The 19,384-nt window shown below is 40.4% G+C and overlaps 1 protein-coding gene across 3 annotated transcripts in view; it reads left to right on the top strand.

Annotated features, from left to right (window-relative positions):
* SUN3 (Sad1 and UNC84 domain containing 3) overlaps positions 1 to 19,044 on the top strand; it is a 29,924-nt gene extending 10,880 nt beyond the window's left edge. For all 3 annotated transcript variants that reach the window (XM_039524464.1, XM_039524466.1, XM_039524465.1), the window contains exons 3-13: positions 5,416 to 5,513; positions 6,881 to 6,968; positions 7,384 to 7,445; positions 9,172 to 9,272; positions 11,337 to 11,377; positions 13,257 to 13,416; positions 14,940 to 15,024; positions 15,933 to 16,048; positions 16,663 to 16,830; positions 17,611 to 17,703; positions 18,777 to 19,044. In XM_039524464.1, the coding sequence (XP_039380398.1) occupies positions 5,416 to 5,513; positions 6,881 to 6,968; positions 7,384 to 7,445; positions 9,172 to 9,272; positions 11,337 to 11,377; positions 13,257 to 13,416; positions 14,940 to 15,024; positions 15,933 to 16,048; positions 16,663 to 16,830; positions 17,611 to 17,703; positions 18,777 to 18,923 (1,159 nt within the window). In that variant the 3' untranslated portion in view covers positions 18,924 to 19,044. The remainder of the gene's footprint in view (positions 1 to 5,415; positions 5,514 to 6,880; positions 6,969 to 7,383; positions 7,446 to 9,171; positions 9,273 to 11,336; positions 11,378 to 13,256; positions 13,417 to 14,939; positions 15,025 to 15,932; positions 16,049 to 16,662; positions 16,831 to 17,610; positions 17,704 to 18,776) is intronic.
* The last annotated feature ends 340 nt before the right edge of the window (positions 19,045 to 19,384 follow it).

Below are 19,384 nucleotides of genomic sequence, written 5' to 3'. Positions count from 1 at the left end.
GAAGCTGGGAGTGAACAACAGATCACTCAATATTTGCCCTGTTCTGTTTATTCCCTCTGAAGCATCTGGCATTGACTACTGTCAGAAGAAGGAATACTGGGATTGATGTACTATTGGTCTGACCCAGTATCGCTATTCTTATGTTCTTATAACCCAAACTGCATGGCTGCTCATTAAGGTCCCTCCTCAAAACACTGCTCTTCCAAAAAAAAAAAAAAGCCCATAAATCATAATCCTCCCTGTAATGAAATACTGAACTGAAATAGATACCAATAAAACTAGAGTAGTCTAGCAAAATTTGAATAAGCTTGCTGTTCATAAGAGGCTCGGGATCATAGAAACAGAGAAAACTATGAAGATACTGTACAGTACACAATGCTCTTTACAATGCTTGCTCTTGATAATAATGGGTAAAATATTTTTCAATATCAAATCCTTGGTCTTTCTTAATAAACAAAAATATTTGATTCTAAAAACTGTGGGGATTCATAAGAGCCATCTGGTCAGGATTACAGGCAGCAATCTGCTGTACTAAGCAGCATGTGGGGGACAGGATAGAGTGTTTGGGTGGCAAGAGAGAGGCGACATTAAGAGGGAATGGATGGGACACTGTGCTCAGAGTTGGGCTGGAGAGAAGATGCTGCAGTGGGAGAGAACTGATGAAAGATATAGTACAGGGTCAGGACAGTTGAAAGCAGGACCAGTGGGAGAGAGCTGTTGGGATAGGATGGATGGCAGGAGCTGGGAATCTGATGGAATGAGTACAGGACATGACACAGTATCAGGGTAGCCAAAAGGAGATGCTTAATGAGCGAGAACAGAATCTGAGCCATACGTAAAATATCTTACTCTCATATACTGGTAGCCATTTTAATTATTCTTGGTGTCCAATATTTGTGTCAAATTTCAGAAGCAGATTTGTATAAATTTGAATCCAGCAAAATGTCCAGATTTGTGTACCAGCAGATTTCATTTTGAGATTCACCACATCTCTACTTAAAATTTTAAGCATGTTGTGGATGACAAAGTTCATTAGACTGCTAAATGTTTTTGGACCATATTATAAAACACTGTCTCCAAATCTCTGAATGTGTGTATTGTCACTACTCATGATGATAAAAAACACCTTATCTCATCTTATCTTTCTCCTTTGAACAGTCAATTAATTTGACCAGGAGTTTCACTGAAGAACTACATTTCTGCACTGTGAAGCCTTCTTAATCTCCCTAAGTACTGCAACTGCAGCATTTTATAGAAAATGCTGGATGTTAGTAAGGGTATCATATGTGCTGGTCATTGCTGCCCCTTCATCCCTAAGGGATACAGCCAGGCTTAATTTTAAAACATGCAGTGTGTCAATTAAAAATTGCAGGTATGGTTAAGTGTATTTATTGCAGGTTGAACACCTAACAGTCATAGCAAATAGTATTCACTACGGATTGTACTGTATTCTTTATCTGATATTGTTTGTTAGTTGCCTAAATATATTCCATAAATAGAAAATATGTTGAAAACATTATGGTTGCACAGTTAAACACTCCAGAGTCAGGCAAGTTGCATGTGCAATGTAACTGCTAGCATTTCCTGGCTTTTAAAGTTTTTATGTGATTTTAACGTTTTCTTAGTATAGGATTTTTAATGGAATTTTAAAAAAAGATTTATTAAATGAAGGTAGATTTTTAATTATTTTTATTCATTTTTGCCAAATTCCAGAGCCGAGTGAGAGTCCAATTAGTTGAATTAGCTGTTAGGTAGATAAGCTAGAGAACACAGGGTAAAAGAACTCTGTCTCCTGCTCTGTGAAATGGTAATTAAATCAAGGCTTAAAATTTTGCGCCCCACCCCCCGTGTTTATATGTGTAGTTAATTGTAGAGAGGAGGGGTTCACGTTCATTAGGAACTGAGGAAACTTCTGGGATGGGGGGAGCCTATACAGGAGAGATGGGCTCCACCTAAACCAAAGTGGAACCAGACTGCTGGCACTAAACATTAAAAAGGTTGTAGAGCAGTTTTTAAACTAGGAGATGGGGGAAAGCCGACTGCTGCAGAGGAGCATGTGGATCGGACATAGACTTCTCTTAGGGGAGAGTCTGATGATAGGGAATCTCCAGGTTATAGTCAGGAGCAGAGGACGGAAGAGGATAATGTAAGGGCCGGATCAGATGATAAACAGTCACATAAAAAAGAATCTGGCACATCAGAAAAGGGCAGACAAATAAACAGGGACAAGTTTTTTAAGTGCTTGTACACAAATGCTAGAAGTCTAAATAATGAGATGGGTGAACTAGAGTGCCTTGTGATAAAGGAGGATATTGATATAATAGGCATCACAGAAACCTGGTGGACTGAGAGCAATCAATGGGACACAATCATTCCGGGGTACAAAATATATCAGAAGGACAGAACAGGCCGTACAGGGGGAGGAGTGGCACTATATGTGAAAGAAGATGTAGATTCAAATGAAGTAAAAATCTTAAGTGAATCCACATGTTCCATAGAATGTCTATGGATAGAAATTTCATGCTCTAATAAAAATATAACATTAGGGATCTATTACCGACCACCTGACCAGGACAGTAATAATGATGATGAAAGCTAAGGGAAATTAGAGAGGCTATCAAAATTAAGAACCCAATAATAGTGGGGGATTTCAATGATCCCCATATTGACTGGGAACATTTCACTTCAGGACAAAATGCAGAGATAAAATTTCTCGATACTTTAAATGACTGTTTCATGGAGCAGCTGGTACGGGAACCCACAAGGGGAGAGGCAACTCTAGATTTAATCCTGAGTGGAGTGCAGGAGCTGGTCCAAGAGGTAACTATAGCAGGACCGCTTGGAAATCGTGACCATAATACAATAGCATTCAACATCCCTGTGGTGGGAAGAACACCTCAACAGCCCAACACTGTGGCATTTAATTTCAAAAGGGGGAACTATTCAAAAATGAGGGGGTTAGTTAAACAAAAGTTAAAAGGTACAGTGACTAAAGTGAAATCCCTGCAAGCTGCATGGGCCCTTTTTACAGACACCATAATAGAGGCTCAACTTCAATGTATACCCCAAATTAAGATACATAGTAAAAGAACTAAAAAAGAGCCACCGTGGCTTAACAACCATGTAAAAGAAGCAGTGAAAGGTAAAAAGACTTCCTTTAAAAAGTGGAAGTCAAATCCTAGTGAGGCAAATAGAAAGGAGCACAAACACTGCCAACTTAAGTGCAAGGGTGTAATAAGAAAAGCCAAAGAGGAGTTTGAAGAATGGCTCGCCAAAAACTCCAAAGGTAATAACAAAATGTTTTTTTAAGTACATCAGAAGCAGGAAGCCTGCTAAACAACCAGTGGGGCCCCTTGACAACTGAAATACAAAAGGAGCGCTTAAAGACGATAAAGTCATTGCGGAGAAACTAAATGGATTCTTTGCTTCAGTCTTCACGGCTGAGGATGTTAGGGAGATTCCCAAACCTGAGCTGGCTTTTGTAGGTGACAAATCTGAGGAACTGTCACACATTGAAGTGTCACTAGAGGAGGTTTTGGAATTAATTGATAAACTCAACATTAACAAGTCACCGGGACCAGATGGCATTCACCCAAGAGTTCTGAAAGAACTCAAATGTGAAGTTGTGGAACTATTAACTAAGGTTTGTAACCTGTCATTTAAATCAGCTTCGGTACCCAGTGACTGAAAGTTAGCTAATGTAACGCCAATATTTAAAAAGGGCTCTAGAGGTGATCCCGGCAATTACAGACCGGTAAGTCTAACGTCGGTACCGGGCAAATTAGTCGAAACAATAGTTAAAAATAAAATTGTCAGACACATAGGAAAACATAAACTGTTGAGCAATAGTCAACACGGTTTCTGTAAAGGGAAATCGTGTCTTACTAATCTATTAGAGTTCTTTGAAGGGGTCAACAAACATGTGGACAAGGGGGATCCGGTGGACATAGTGTACTTAGATTTCCAGAAAGCCTTTGACAAGGTCCCTCACCAAAGGCTCTTACATAAATTAAGCTGTCATGGGATAAAAGGGAAGGTCCTTTCATGGATTGAGAACTGGTTAAAAGACAGGGAACAAAGGTTAGGAATTAATGGTAAATTCTTAGAATGGAATTAGTAACTAGTGGTGTTCCCCAAGGGTCAGTCCTAGGACCAATCCTATTCAATTTATTCATAAATGATCTGGAGAAAGGGGTAAACAGCGAGGTGGCAAAGTTTGCAGATGATACTAAACTACTCAAGATAGTTAAGACCAAAGCAGACTGTGAAGAACTTAAAAAAGATCTCACAAAACTAAGTGATTGGGCAACAAAATGGCAAATGAAATTTAGTGTGGATAAATGTAAAGTAATGCACATTGGAAAAAATAACCCCAACTATACATACAATATGATGGGGGCTAATTTAGCTACAATGAATCAGGAAAAAGATCTTGGAGTCATCGTGGATAGTTCTCTGAAAATGTCCACACAGTGTGCAGAGGTGGTCAAAAAAGCAAACAGGATGTTAGGAATCATTAAAAAGGGGATAGAGAATAAGACTGAGAATATATTATTGCCCTTATATAAATCCATGGTACGCCCACACCTCGAATACTGTGTACAGATGTGGTCTCCTCACCTCAAAAAAGATATTCTAGCACTAGAAAAGGTTCAGAAAAGGGCAAATAAAATGATTAAGGGTTTGGAGAGGGTCCCATACGAGGAAAGATTAAAGAGGCTAGGACTCTTCAGCTTGGAAAAGAGGAGACTAAGGGGGGATATGATAGAGGTATATAAAATCATGAGTGATGTTGAGAAAGTGGATAAGGAAAAGTTATTTACTTATTCCCATAATACAAGAACTAGGGGTCACCAAATGAAATTAATAGGCAGCAGGTTTAAAACAAATAAAAGGAAGTTCTTCTTCACGCAGCGCACAGTCAACTTGTGGAACTCCTTACCTGAGGAGGTTGTGAAGGCTAGGACTATAACAATGTTTAAAAGGGAACTGGATAAATTCATGGTGGCTAAGTCCATAAATGGCTATTAGCCAGGATGGGTAAGAATGGTGTCCCTAGCCTCTGTTGGTCAGAGGATGGAGATGGATGGCAGGAGAGAGATCACTTGATCATTGCCTGTTAGGTTCACTCCCTCTGGGGCACCTGGCATTGGCCACTGTCGGTAGACAGATACTGGGCTAGATGGACCTTTGGTCTGACCCGGTACGGCCATTCTTATGTTCTTACCCATTTGGATACCTAATTGTCAGTCAGATACGGGTACAGATTTAGGCTTCTAAATGAGTTCAACTGTGGGTGCAAATACTTGTACCTTAGTTCTAGAGGTTGTTTTGGAAAATGTAGCCTCTGTTTTTTGCCTGCATCTGGCCACTCGTGCAACTCTTGAATTTCTAAAGCCCTTTTCCATTTTCTAGGCTATCTCAAAGACAAGGACGCACATCCAGTAGTACTGAAAGCCAGATCCCTATTAGTCTCAGGCAGGAAGATAGGCAGCTTCAGCACTCACCCAAAAGTAAGTTCAAGTGATTAGTGATTGTAAACTGTCTAGTTGTATGCATTGTTGTATGTTATGCACTTACAACATTTGTTTTGTAAGTTGTTCTGTAGCCTGGGCTTTTACATTTTTGATTGTTTGTGCACCTAGAGAGATGTTGTTGATAGACATATCCTATAAAGTGGGGGAAAATATATTAAAGCAGAACTGAATTAGGACCATGTTAAGTCAGGAAGTTACAAAGTTGAGGTTGTGTGTGCAGGGCCGCCCAGAGGATTCAGGGGGCCTGGGGTCTTTGGTGGTGGGCCCCCTCCGCTGAATTGCCGCCGAAGACCCGGCACTTCGGCGGCAGGTCCCGGAGCGGAAGGCCCCCCCGCCGCCGAATTGCCACCTGGAGCAGAAGAAGCTTCAAGGGCCCGGGCCCCGCGAGAGTTTTCCGGGGCCTCCGGAGTGAGAGAAGGACCCTGCTCCAGGGGCCCCGAAAAATTCTCGTGGGGGCCCCTGCGGGGCCCAGAGCTTGGGGCAAATTGCCCCACTTGCCCCCCCCCCGGTGGCCCTCTGTGTGTGCCATATTAACTTTATTCCCTTATATCTATGTATGACAATATAGCCTTTAATTACACTTTTTTTTCTACAACCCTAAATGCACAGGAAGCATCTTACAGTATTATGTACTAATCAGACAAACAGAGTCCATGGCATTTGTATATAATATTGGCAGAGACCAAAACTAGAGTTCCACAGGTCTCCTTGTCTCATTCACTGTGCACCTTAAAGGACTTGCCTTATAATGTTGGAGACAAAAAATAAAAATAATTGTGGAGGCTCCATAGTGGATCTATAGTTAAGGTTCATTGAGATTAGGTTAGTTCAAGTGGAGTAGCTCAAGTGTATCAATTTGAGTTAATTGTTGCATTGAAGATAAGACCTTAGTGGTGAGGATGCTGGAGCCAGAAAGAAACCAGCTGGACTTTTTGCAGAGGTGATGATAGGAAATGCAGCAACATCTCTTTATTTTATAAACTGAAAAAATGTGATCTAGAACAACTGAGGATATGTCTTTATTGGGAAAAAAATGTTTTTGTTTTTGTTTTAAACTTTGGGTTAAAAGAACAGTGAAAATACAGGGTTAACAGCTCCAGGACAAAGCCAGGCTCTACATCTGCTTTAAATCAAGATGCTAATCCAAATTAAAAGATGAGTTGCTGTGTCTTCACTGGTATGCTAACCCAAGTTAAGAACACACCTTTTTTGCAGTGAAGACATAGCCTGAGAGACAAACATGAACCCCATTATGTCTATTTTGCAGTGACTTTTGAGAGTAGAACTGCATTTTTAACTACATCTGAGCTCATTTAACTGTATGCTTGTTGCATGTTTTCCAGAAGGTATCAGGCTTGTCTTCCACTTGCTAGGGCTATGCATAACAGTTCTGTGGCACTATGTGATGAAAATCTGCAGTGCTTTTGCAAGGTAAAGATAAACAAGAATCTTTTTCTCAAGGATGGGTGGGGAAATAGATAATTGCAGGTGTGTAGGAGAGACAGATTGGTATTAATTACACTCACAAACCTGACAAAGAATTAAGAGAGTGATTTACATTGATGTCAATCCAGGCTCTTGCTGAAACTAGTTCTGGGATCAGGGGTCACAAGACTAATCACTAATTTTAATGTCTCTTCAGTTTTTGATATTGTGCTTGAATCTCCAGTGTAGAAGTTTAAAAAAAAAAAAAAAGCTTCACTATTAATTTCAATAGGCTGCAGGATGAAGCCAACAATATGGCCTTCAAGAAATCCTAAAGAAACTTTTTGCTAATACAGAATATGTATGTGAAATGTGTGGATTCTGCTAACTTTATGCTTTCTTTCTCCTTACTGTTCCCCAGGAAGATTTGGGCTCGAAAGATTATTTCACTAGTGCTGTTCCTCCTTTCTTTATTCTTTTTTGGTGAGTTTCTATAAAGTACAGTGTTAACTGACAGTCTGTAAGGGGGACCAAATTCTTTGCTCTGCCCTGCCCCCTTTGTGCTGCTTTGACAGAGACGCCCAGCTGAGAACTGAAGTAGGCAGTTGGCTATCCCAGCTGGGTCTGCCTGCCTCCCTCCCTCCAGTCCACTCTCTGGGAAGAGACTGATGTGGGGTTGGGAGGACCTAAGTGCCGTCTCCCAAACTAGCTGTATGGGGCCAGAATTTTCCCAGTCTTGAGGAGCGGCAGCGATTGGCCTTCACTCACCCCAGGAAGCAGAGCAACCCAGCTTGGAAGGAAGAACAGCTATTGGGGGCAGAAATCTTCAGAGCCTCAGAAGCCCATGAGATATCACTGACTCTTTTTATTTAAAATAAAGAAGAAGAAAAAATGTCTTTACTGACTATGGGGCAATGGCAGTTTGTGAAATTGGGATCACCAGGGAACAGTTTGTGTTGTTTTGATTCAACTGTTTTGTATTTTTTCTGATAATTTTTAATAACTGTTTGTTTGTAAATAAGTTAATAAAAAGAGGGTAATAGAAATAGGCAGTAATAATTTTTTGAAATAAATGGAAATAGGTGGTAATAAAAAAATGAAATAGCAAGTATTACAAAAAGTTAATAAAAATATAAGCAGGTTAAGAAAAAGTGGAAATAAGCAGAGGTTTAAAAAATACACAACAAATAAAGCAACTTTCCCGTTGCATCAGAAATCATGTTACCCCATACCTCATCCTTCCTTCTTTCACCACTGCTTACAGTTCGTTACACCCATTAGTTGTCTCTTGTCTCAATTTTTGGCTACGAACCTGCAGAGAATTACAGATACTTAACTTTATGCACAGGAGCAAAATTAAGTCCATGTATCTTTGCCGGACTAGTAACTTAGACTCTGGTGTTGCAATGAGCTCCATGGAAGCATATCCTTGAATGTGCATTGAGCTCCACTGAAGCCAGTGCAGCTGTGTGTGGCCACAAGTTCCTGCCCACATGGAGATCATTGCAGGACTGAGGCCACAATAATCCATGTTCCAAAGAACTGTCTTTTTATATGACCCGCAATCCTGCAAATCCATATTCTGGTGAATAGACCCATTGACTTGACAGTGAGTACAGTCAAATACCTGCTCTCGGGATTAAGGCTATAAACATAGGGGACCCTGATCCTGATTGGGATCTGTAAGTGATACTTCTATATATATAAATATAATATGTGAACAATTTAATGTAGCACAAGCCTTAACTTGTACATTTGAAAATTGATTTTAACCATGTAAACCATAATGCTCCATTAACATGTGTTGAAAATGTATCTCCCCAACTCAAAATCTATAAGAATGTCATTTCACCATTCCTTGCAAAATATCCAATTTGGAAACTCAAGTGGAGGGAGGGTAGGAATGTAGAAAGGGAGAGGGGCCATAGAGGTTGATTTTGCTTATTGAAATGCTGATGACAACTAATACAGCCCTTGGAAGTCCCTCAAGGCTGCATTTTACATCCATTCCAAAATTAGGCCCCAGTCTTGCAAACACTTAAACATGTATTTAACTTGACTTTGATGGGATTATTTCACTGATGTGCTTAGCTTTAGTAAAGCTACATGTAAGTGTTTGACAGCTTGGGGCCCCTTGCTTTTGAAGAGAATAATCTGCTGCAGATAATGTTCTAAATTTAAACAAAGTTGTTCTTTTTATGACTAACAGGTACTTACTACATGGGATTGCTTGATGGAGGAGGAATTCAGATGTCCAGGGGAATATATAATGGCTTTGTCCTCTATGATTTTAACCATTTCTGGCACAAGGTGATTTATGATTAGATGTAATCAAATAAAGACTGTCACTACCAGTCTAGCTCTAGGACAGAAAGTGTTTACCCAATAACTTGCACCTTCTTTCTGTGGGGTTTCAGGTATATTGGAGACTCCAGTGTCTTGGAATTTAATTATATTTAACCACACATTAATAATTACAATATTTTTGTTTCTGGGTCTGCTACTATTTTACTATATGCCTTTGAGCAAATCACTTGGGCTAACATTTTCAGAATTGGCCTTTAATTTTGGTTTTCTTCAATTTTGGTTGCTCAGCTTGGTATCTGGGATCCCATTATCAGATGTGCTGAGCCCCTATGACTCCAGCTGAAGGCACATGATCAAACAAAAGACTTTAACAAAAGGAGTTTTCTTTTAAGTGGTTATATTATATAGTTTCAGTGTTAGTTAGGGCATGGCTACACTTGCAGATCTAGAGCGCCAGGAGTTAAACTAGCCCTCGGAGACAGCAGCAGGGAAAGCGCTGCTCTCTGTTCACGCTGTGCTCCTTGTGACTGTGGAGCATGTCCACATTAGCATCTCTTGCAACCCACAGAGAGCAGTGCATTGGGGTAGCTATGCCAGTGTGCAAGTGGCTGCAACATGCTTTGGAAAGGGTTTGCAAAGCATGGGGGGCAGAGTGTGTCAGCATGCTATCTTGTAAGTTCAGACAGTGGCAGGAGGAAACCTGACATCAGCCCCTACCCCCCACCTCGCACGCACACATGCACAAACACCTGCCTCTGCAGCAGGAGCATTCCACAGTAATGGTTTGCTTTGTGTCCCAGAGCAGATGAGCATGCTGGCTGTCAGAAATGGAGCTTTGAAAGGGGATATCTTTATGTCTGCAGCCCAGTTCAAAACAATGACCAGAGTGGCCCCTTGACTTCAGTGGATTATGGGACGTTTCCAGAGGCCAATTACAACACAGTAATGCAACACGTCATCCACACTGACACCCCAGAGCTCCAGCCAGGGTGCAGAAAGCTCTGTGATTCTCGTGGATGTGGATTACCAGGAGCACTCCAGCTGCAGAGTCCAGGCGCTCTAAGTGGCTTGCCAGTGTGGACACCTCAGGAGTTAGGGTGCCCGGGACTGATTTAATGCGCTCTAACTTGCAAGTGTAGCCAAGGCCTAAGACTTGTATCAAAAAGAGAAACTGGAATAGGAACACACTTTATCATAGAGAGTAACAAGAGTGTGGCCACTAGTATTCCAACCTTTCCTCATAGAGAATATATCTACTTATGTCAGAAGACAGTGAAGTAATGTATTGATAACAGAGAGGAAATCCTCGGTTACAGTGGCCCCAGAAAACAACTGGAAAAGAAAAGAGGCAAAACCTAAAATGGAGCTAGTAATGGAGACGTTTTGGGGAAGGTTCTGACCTCCAGTTGGCTGGCTGCTATTCATTTGACCCTTTTTCAGAACTGTAAAAGCTGGTTAGAGAGGGGAAGAAGTTATTGGATTAAGAGTTTGGAAGACATACTTTGAGGATAGGGCATTTTGATAGAATGGATAGCTAGGAGGTGTTCAAGTTCCAGTGTTTTCTGTGCTCCCTCCACAGGAAAATGTTACTTTTTATTCAGATGTCTCTTACTTCCTGTCTGCTAGCTGCAAAACTGAAGCCTTTAAGGAATAAGCTCAGAGACATTTACAGACACAGAAAAGTTGAAAATTCAGTACACATTTTGTGTATATTTATACCTATATGATTGGTTCTTATGGTGGTGTTTTGTTTTTAATAAATTATATTTACCATCTTAGAATAAATAAATCAAATGCATGATGGGAGACTGTGATATCTGCTTCACGAATAAGGAATTGTCCAGCATTAATCTTATGATCTATTTAATTGTCTTTCTCTCCTGGGTATTTATAGGGTGCCAGTTACTGTTGTATGTTAGTGTTAAACACCTGTAGTATGTAGGCATTGTGTCTCTGAGTGTCTACCATCTCACATTCCTATAGAGAATGATTTCCTCTCTCTGCAGGAGGCTGTGTATTGGTAATGTTAGTGTTTGGAATGAACATTTTATTAATATTTCCATCTAGGATGAATCAGAGAGATATGGAATGGATCTGGAGTCTTTAAGGTAAGGTGGATTTCTGGATAACTACTTGACTCATTGTTGTAAAATAATTCAAACCCTGAGCACGACAACTGCACAAATGGAAGAGTTGGGTCTCCCACAAACTTTATACACATTGATGATGTTCTCAACCCCAAAATGTATCTGTAGGGATTTTTTTCTCCCCCTCCCTTAAAATCCAGAGGAAGGGAAGATGTTGGAGCTGGCAGTTTTTTCTTCCCTGTCTTACAGGCATACAGGTTGCTCGTGTACATGACTAGGTAAGAAGGAAAAGCTGCTTGCACTTCCATCTTCCCTGGGTGTTTGAGGAGAAGCAGTAAAGATGATTATTTTCCTGATGCTCAGCTTTGTCTTCCTTGTTGTGGAGGGACGGAGAAATTCTTTTGCTTATTCCCTCCATATTCTGAAATGAACAGAAATAGAAACTTCTGATTGTTCTGCCTTCCTGTAAGGTGGAATAGACGCTCCTCTGTACACAGTTCCCACTGTAGGTGGAGGAAACCTTTGCTTCTTCCCGACCCTCCTTCCCTAGCCTGGTGGCATAAGAGCTGCATGTGAAGAAGCCCTGCATGGTTAGCCAAGATCAGAAGAATAAGAGGACCCATGTGAGAATAATCATCCAAGTCATTAAGGGGAGAGTACAGGAGTATGGAGTGGGGGAAAGAGCAGCTGTGTGGCAAAATGAGAAACTAGAACATTTAGGGTAAGATGCTCATTATTGGGGGGAGAGAGTGAGGAGGGGAAGTGGTGGACATGAGGAATGAAGGAGGAAAATGTTTAACAGAAGACAGATATTTAAAGTGGAATACAGGAAGATCAGAGGGAAGGAATAGAAATTACCAAAACCGATGTAGCAGATACACTAAAATGGACTGTAAAAGGTATGAATGAAGAATGGAAAGAGAAGGAAGAACAAAAACAAGGGAGCCCCATCAAGCAGCAGTTTTTGATTGAAAAGTTGATGTCAAGATGCTAGAAAGAAAACATGAATATTGAATTATATAGGAGATCGTAGGGTACTGTACAGAACTGTGTAGGCTGAAGAAGTGATGGAGGCTTTGGAGTTCAGGTGGGAGGAGGCATGGAAACCCACTGCTCCTATGTGTTAGGAAAGGCGGACATTTTTGGTCCAGTAAAATATGTTTTAGAAGTTGTTGCAGTGGTGACTGCACTTTTTAATGTATATTTTTCCTTGTTTTATATCTGTTTTTGGTCTGTGTCAGAGATGGCAACTGAGAGATTGGAACTGAGCATATTCTTTTGTGGCCTAGTGTGCCATTTGTGTGAGTAGTTTTTAATCAAATGTAACCTGCAGCTGGCTTGGTCTGCATTCCAGATAAAACCAGTTTACTTTTTCAAGCATATGTTCTTTCTTGTTTTGAAATGCCCTGAAATCTTTGAAAATTCAGGTTATTGCATCTTCTATGCCAGTATTTTCCAGACAGGATCCTTATCCTTTTGTCCATAATTTATTTTTTTCTACATCAAACAAAATCTTAGTCCTTCAAACCTGCCCGTACACATTTTTTAGGATGGTTGCAGACATGCCTCCACTCACCTTCGTATTATTCAGGAAGCAGGGTAAAAAATTTTGAAAGTGCCTAAGTCCTATTGAAAGTCTATTGGACTGAGGATCCTAAATTACTTAGATATATTTTTGAAAATTTTGCCTGTAGGGCAGCGAAATGGCTTCTCCATCTGAAGGTATTAGAACTAGTATCTAAGTCTACTTTTCCTCTCACTTACAAATTGATCATCCAGAGCAGATTTCTTTAGAGGTATAAAAAGAGTGTCTGTAACCTGTTTCTCATTCTCATGACATACCAAAGCCAGACAGGCCAGGAAAATAATGCTTTCTGTCACTCTTTCCCACTTTTTCTAGGCAGGCAAACCATGTTTTGAAAGAAATCCAATCTCTTAAAGAGCAGGTAGATAAGCTACAGACAGAGCTTCATGCTCTGAAACAAGGTACAAAGGACATCACCCAGCGTGCTATCAGTGAAGCCCTGGAAGGGAGTGAGATCAAAGGCGTTACAACATGGGTAAGGACATTGCAGGATTTTGTTAAGTAGAGATTCCTAGCTTTCTTTGTATCTACCATAGTTCCTTCTCACACTTGTAATACTTCACTGACATATGTAGTGTAACAGTCTTGGGAATCCAGGAACAAATGTTCACCCACAATAAATAATTTCTCTTTGGACTGCAGATTTTTTTGCGGAGTAGCTGGAAGGGTGGGATAACATAGGCAGGAATTTCTATCACCCTAACCATCAATAGAATGCCATCACCTCCTGAACAAGATGTATACTACATTAGACATTTGAAGGAACAATAGTCTAAGCTACAGTATTGATTTTTCATCTTTACACCAAGAAAATGATCTGGTGGAAAATTCATAAGGAGAACCTGCAACCCAGTCTCCTGAGTCACTTCTGGTACCCTTGGGCTCTCTTTGGTCTCTGTCAGTGTCGTCCATGGGAGCCCTGGCTGCTGCCAAGGCTTCCCCCAACCTCTCCCCAGAAAAACTCTATTTCACAGGGCTTGCAGAGGATAGTATGATATATCCTCCTAGCCTTCTACAGGTCTGTGCAGGGGATCCTCCGCACAAGTAATATTGTCTAGAGAATCGGTCTCTTCATCTGCAGCAGTTGGTCTTTGAGGTAGAAGTGAATAGTATGGTAAGGGTTTCCCAAGGGGACTCTTGTTGGCGGTATGCGCTCAGTGTTCTTGAGGACAGAGTATATCAAACATCTTTGCTCTTTTGAGTTTCATTCTATTTCTTGGAAGTTAAAGGAACTTAACCAATTGATGTGATCACTCACTTTTATGAACTACTTGGTGATTAAATTGCACATATATAAGGGGTCGTTGTATAATGACCCTTAGGGTCATTGGATAGATAGTTACCACTATTATGACATAGTATAACAGCTGCCTAGAAGGAGGGCTACACACACTCTCCTACAAAGGTGGCCATTGCCAGAATTATAGAACAAGGTGAACACAATAGTTTTCTGACACTTTGGTTGAGATTCCAGGTGGTTTTCAGAACCTCTAACAAGTGGTCTCTAACTCAAGAGATAATACATGTGCTTGATACCAGGCCTCCACACCCAGTCTGTTAGGGTATGTCTACAATTTGAGCTGGGGGTGTAATTTCCAGTGCAGGAAGACATGCCTGTACTAGCTGTGATCAAGCTAGCGAGTTAAATGTAGAGTGTAGCCACAGCGGGGCAAACAGCAGGAGGAGCCACCCCAAGTACATACCCAGCACCTTAGCTGTCGCAAGTACATACCCATCCATCTCCTTGTGCCACCACAACTACACTTTATTTTTAGTGCACTAGCAACATCTGCACTGGGGGAGTTAGGGATTTTTTACACCCCTCACTGCCGTGGCTATGTCAACCTCAATTTTAAGTGTAGACCAGATCTTAGTCTAACATAATGGTTACTTCATGATTGTTTTACACATACTTCGGATTGTAGGTGAACTGGTGTGTGTACGACTTCCAAACTCCTTTCCCATCTCACAGTTCTTACCTTTTATATTCCTTCACAGACTGTTAAAAAGATGCTGAATAAAGTACTTGAAAAGTTGGATGAAGACCAAGTCCAGATGCCTGATTATGCCCTAAAATCAGCAGGTATTATTATTCTTCCCAATTAGAATCTGGGTTTTATGGTGTTATGCACTGTAAAAAAACATATAAGAAGACACAGCCTCTGCCCCCAAAGAGCTTACAATGTGGTTTAAGATGATGTACAAATGAATGTCACCTACAATAGGAGGGAAGTGGAAGAGAGGACAAGGATCACAGTATAAGATTATGCATTTACATAGTCTGACAATGTTCCAAGCCTTTTTATAAAAAAGAATGCTTATTTTAATATTGTTTTTATTAATCACTTCTTATCTTCAGTTTTATTACCCACTGCCAATTATCAATTTTGAATATTTTAATTAGCCACCATGGCCTGTTACTATAGAGAAGGACAGAATAAGTGAAAGAGAGACAAATACTGTTGCTAGAAATCAGTCAACACCCGGGCTTGTTCAGGTCAAAGTACAGTAATAGCCAACATTCCCATGGTATTACCAGTGAGGGAAAGCTGTGCCAACATCTCTTCATGCCCATTTGAGAAGAGTATATGGAAGTAAGCGTGTGGGGAAGAGAGAGCTATAAGAATTATGACTGGTGTACGTTGACTGGGTCACATAAAAGAGTTGTTTAATAATGATTTTTTTTCTGAGAGTCACATGCAGTGATACATATCCAGTTTGAAAGAGTCACTCATATAAATGATAATTGTATTACAGGGTCTTTGTTGTCTATACGTTAGGAGTTAAGCACCCAACACCTGGTGTTGGTCATTAGATCCTCTGTATATTACACATTGTTAAGAATACCTGCTATATTAGAGGGGCAAAGTGGGTCCAACTTCTGTTGGTGAGAGAGACAAGCTTTTGAGCTTACTTAGAGCTTTTCTTCAGGTCCAAGTAGTGCTATATGTGAGATATTAGCTCATTATTGTATGAATATTTTAATTTCAGGTGCCAGCATTGTTCAGTCCAGAACTACCAGGAGCTACCATCATAATAGAGGAAAATTCTTTTGGTTATCATTTCCAATGCTGGTTTTTGTAAAGTCTCCAGAAGTTATTCTTCAGGTAGAAATCCAAATAAAAGAAGTCTTGAGAGTTTCCTTTACCCTTTCCTCTCTTCCTTTTGGGTCTCCTTTTCCCACTACCATTCCCCATGTCTGCTTTCCCTGTTCTTCTTCCCCTACTGCCCAGAGTTCAGGGAGGGATCGATGGAAACAGAAAGACAGCCTATGCTGCTGTACTTAATGGCATTTTTGCAGACAAACCCAGATTGGCACCATACCACAAGTGAGGGAAAGAGAGAAATAAAAGCAGCAGAGTTAAGAATTGGCACCTGGGAATAAACATCGTTCATAAGTGCAGGGGGAAAGGGCAGACCATGGTACTAGAGCTTTTATGAGTGATGCAGCCAATACAGTCCATCTGAATACTGCATCATGGAACTAGTTTAATTCTGAGGATAAATACAATACATTTTATATTTAATTTTTAATTAGACTAAAAAAATATGAACTTTGTGATTATTTAAATATCATTGGCATGTTTCAAGATAGATTCTAAGGTGCCAAAGGAATCCCTGGTTTCAGGGATTCCACTGATTTCAGTGGAATTATACCAGCGATACCATTAGCCACATGGTTGCCTAAACCAATAATCATTGTTTTGTGTTCTGATTTTAGCCCAATAATTACCCTGGGGACTGCTGGCCTTTCCCAGGAAGTCAGGGTGAAACTGTCATCAAACTGGCTATGGAAATAATTCCAAGAGCGGTTACAATGGAGCACATTCCCAAGAAAATCTCCCCTACAGGAGAAATCTCCAGTGCTCCTAAGGACTTTGCTGTCTATGTGAGCATCTTCCTTAGCTTTTTATATAAGATTTCTAAGAATGGGGTGGGGGGATAGTACGGGGGGAAATATAGGAAAAAAGCAAGTTCTGTATATTTCCTTCACACCTGCAACTCACTCCATGTTGTAGGAAGAGAGCAATTCATATATATAACTATCAGCATAATTCTTCTTGTTCCATTTATTCTTAAAAATGAGACTTTCCCATTCCTGCACAACCTACTGTGTCTACATGCTACATACAAGAGAAGTAATATAGTTGAGAGGATTCTGCACAGGGCTAGGTACTAAGAACTCCTGATTTCTAATCCTGGCTTTGCCATTAATTCACTCAACCTCTCACAATTTCCCTAACTATAAATAGGGATAGTATTTGCTTACCTATCTCACGGGACTATTGTGACTATAAATTAATCAAAACATGAAGTGGTAACCAGTAGGCCACAACTATCAGGCTTCTCCTGATATTTGTAACTTCAGAGATGTATTTGAAATAAATCCTTGGTTTATGAACAAAAGTTAGATATTTCATGAGTATACCATCCATGTTTGGGTTTTTTGGATATCCTGTGACACCACCAGCCTGGTCAAACCTGGCTTTGGGAATGGACTTGTGCTACAAGGACCCTTATTTTATGGATTTAGCACATCACTGTGCACCTGGGATATCATGTTATGCTTTTTGTGTTAACTGTCTGCATGAAGAGAAAACACATTTAAACCTGTTGTAATTGGGTTTCCACTGTCTTTTGTTTTCTCCATGCCTGTGTTTTTCTGCAGGGCCTAAAGGAGGAAGATGAGGAGCAAGGAACTTTCTTAGGAGAGTTCATATATAACTGTGAAGGAGATTTATTTCAAACATTCCAATTGAAGGTACATTAAGGAAGAGGAGAAGTGACTGTGAGATTAAGATGGATTCTACTGCTTGAACTAGGGGGTTGTTTGAGCTTCCCAGCAGAAGTGAACTGGAGAAATAGCCCTGGGTAGAAAGGTCTGTGATGGGATGTTAGATGGATCTGAGTTACTACAGAGAATTCTTTCCTGAGTGCTGGCTGGTGAGTCTTGCCCACATGCTCAGGGTTTAACTGATTGATTGCCATATTTGGGGTCGGGAAGGATTTTCCTCCAGGGCAGATTGGCAGAGGCCCTGGAGGTTTTTCACCTTCCTCTGCAGCATGGGGCACGGGTCGCTTGCTGGAGGATTCTCTGCAGCTTGAGGTCTTCAAACCACAATTTGAGGACTCCAGTAACTCAGACATAGGTTAGGGGTTTGTTATTGAAGTGGATGGGTGAGATTCTGTGGCCTGCGTTGTGCAGGTAGTCAAACTAGATGATCATAATGGTCCCTTCTGACCTTAAAGTCTATGAGTCTATGAGTAACTTAGTCTGTAGTTCTGTTAATGGTGGCTTTAAAACTAAGCATTTTTCTGCAGCACTATTGCTAGAGTCTAATCTGCGGTGTTACCTGCAATGAATTTGGGTGATCTGCCCTTAGGCTGCATAAAAAGAAAACACATCACATACCGTCAGAATATTGGTCCATCAAATTAAACATTACTGATAATTGTAAGGAAATCTTTTTGTTGCAGATTACTGAAAATAAATCTGTTCTAGTTAAGTGCTTGTCTGTGTAGAAATTCTTTGCACAGAGCTCACATGGATATCAATGGGATTTCTACATGTGGTGGAGTCAACCTCCTAAGGGAGGAGCACTTCATAGAGTTACTTTGCTTACTGAAGCAGGCTAGCCTTTTTTGTGGCTATGTCTCTATAATTACTATCTTAAAGTATAGTTAGTAGAGGTGTAAGCATCTTGTGGACAATGATTTCACATGGCGGCAAAGAGTAAAATAATGAACAAGTCACCCCTGCATGATGCTAATTATTGATCAACAGTGAGAGATACAGGAAGTAAAAAATAATAGCTTTAATTTCTTTCCTTTCAGAATGAACTTTCTGAATTCATGAGGTACGTGAAACTGAAAGTGCTGAACAATTGGGGCCACCCAGAATATACCTGCATTTATCGATTCAGGGTACACGGAGATCTAAAACATACCCAGGAGTTCTTTGAACAGAGCCCATTACCTTAGGAACTCAAAATGGCAACAACACCAGCAAACTAAAAATGGAAATTCTTAAGATCCACTCGGCTTCATCACCCAAGTGAAAGGGTGTCCAGAGCAGAGAAAAATAAAAATGCAAACAAAAATATTTTTTGGCAAAATTGTTTTTATTCTTCAAAATGTTACTGTTTCTATGGAAAAAGATACAGTATGTATAGTGAATAAATAGTATTTGTCTAATATTTCTGAGATTGCCTAGGGTAGGAAATTTGAATCAGAGTGAAGAGGTTTCTACAGGGTAGGATTTAATCTTACGTGCCCCTAGGCACAGCATTTTCTGCATCCCTCTCTTCCTCTCCCTCCTCCCCCCCATCTACAGCTGACCTTTGTGTTTTCTCTTTAAAAAAAAATGAAACTTTTAACCCACTTTTAGGTGTCCCTAGAACTCCAGTGCCCCTAAGCATTTGCCTACTGTGCCTAATTGGAAA

The sequence above is a fragment of the Mauremys reevesii genome, linkage group 2, assembly GCF_016161935.1.
Source record: "Mauremys reevesii isolate NIE-2019 linkage group 2, ASM1616193v1, whole genome shotgun sequence".
NCBI classification, from domain to species: Eukaryota; Metazoa; Chordata; order Testudines; family Geoemydidae; genus Mauremys; species Mauremys reevesii.
The sequence above is the reverse complement of the archived record's forward strand: the minus strand, read 5'-3'. Positions and strand labels throughout refer to the sequence as shown.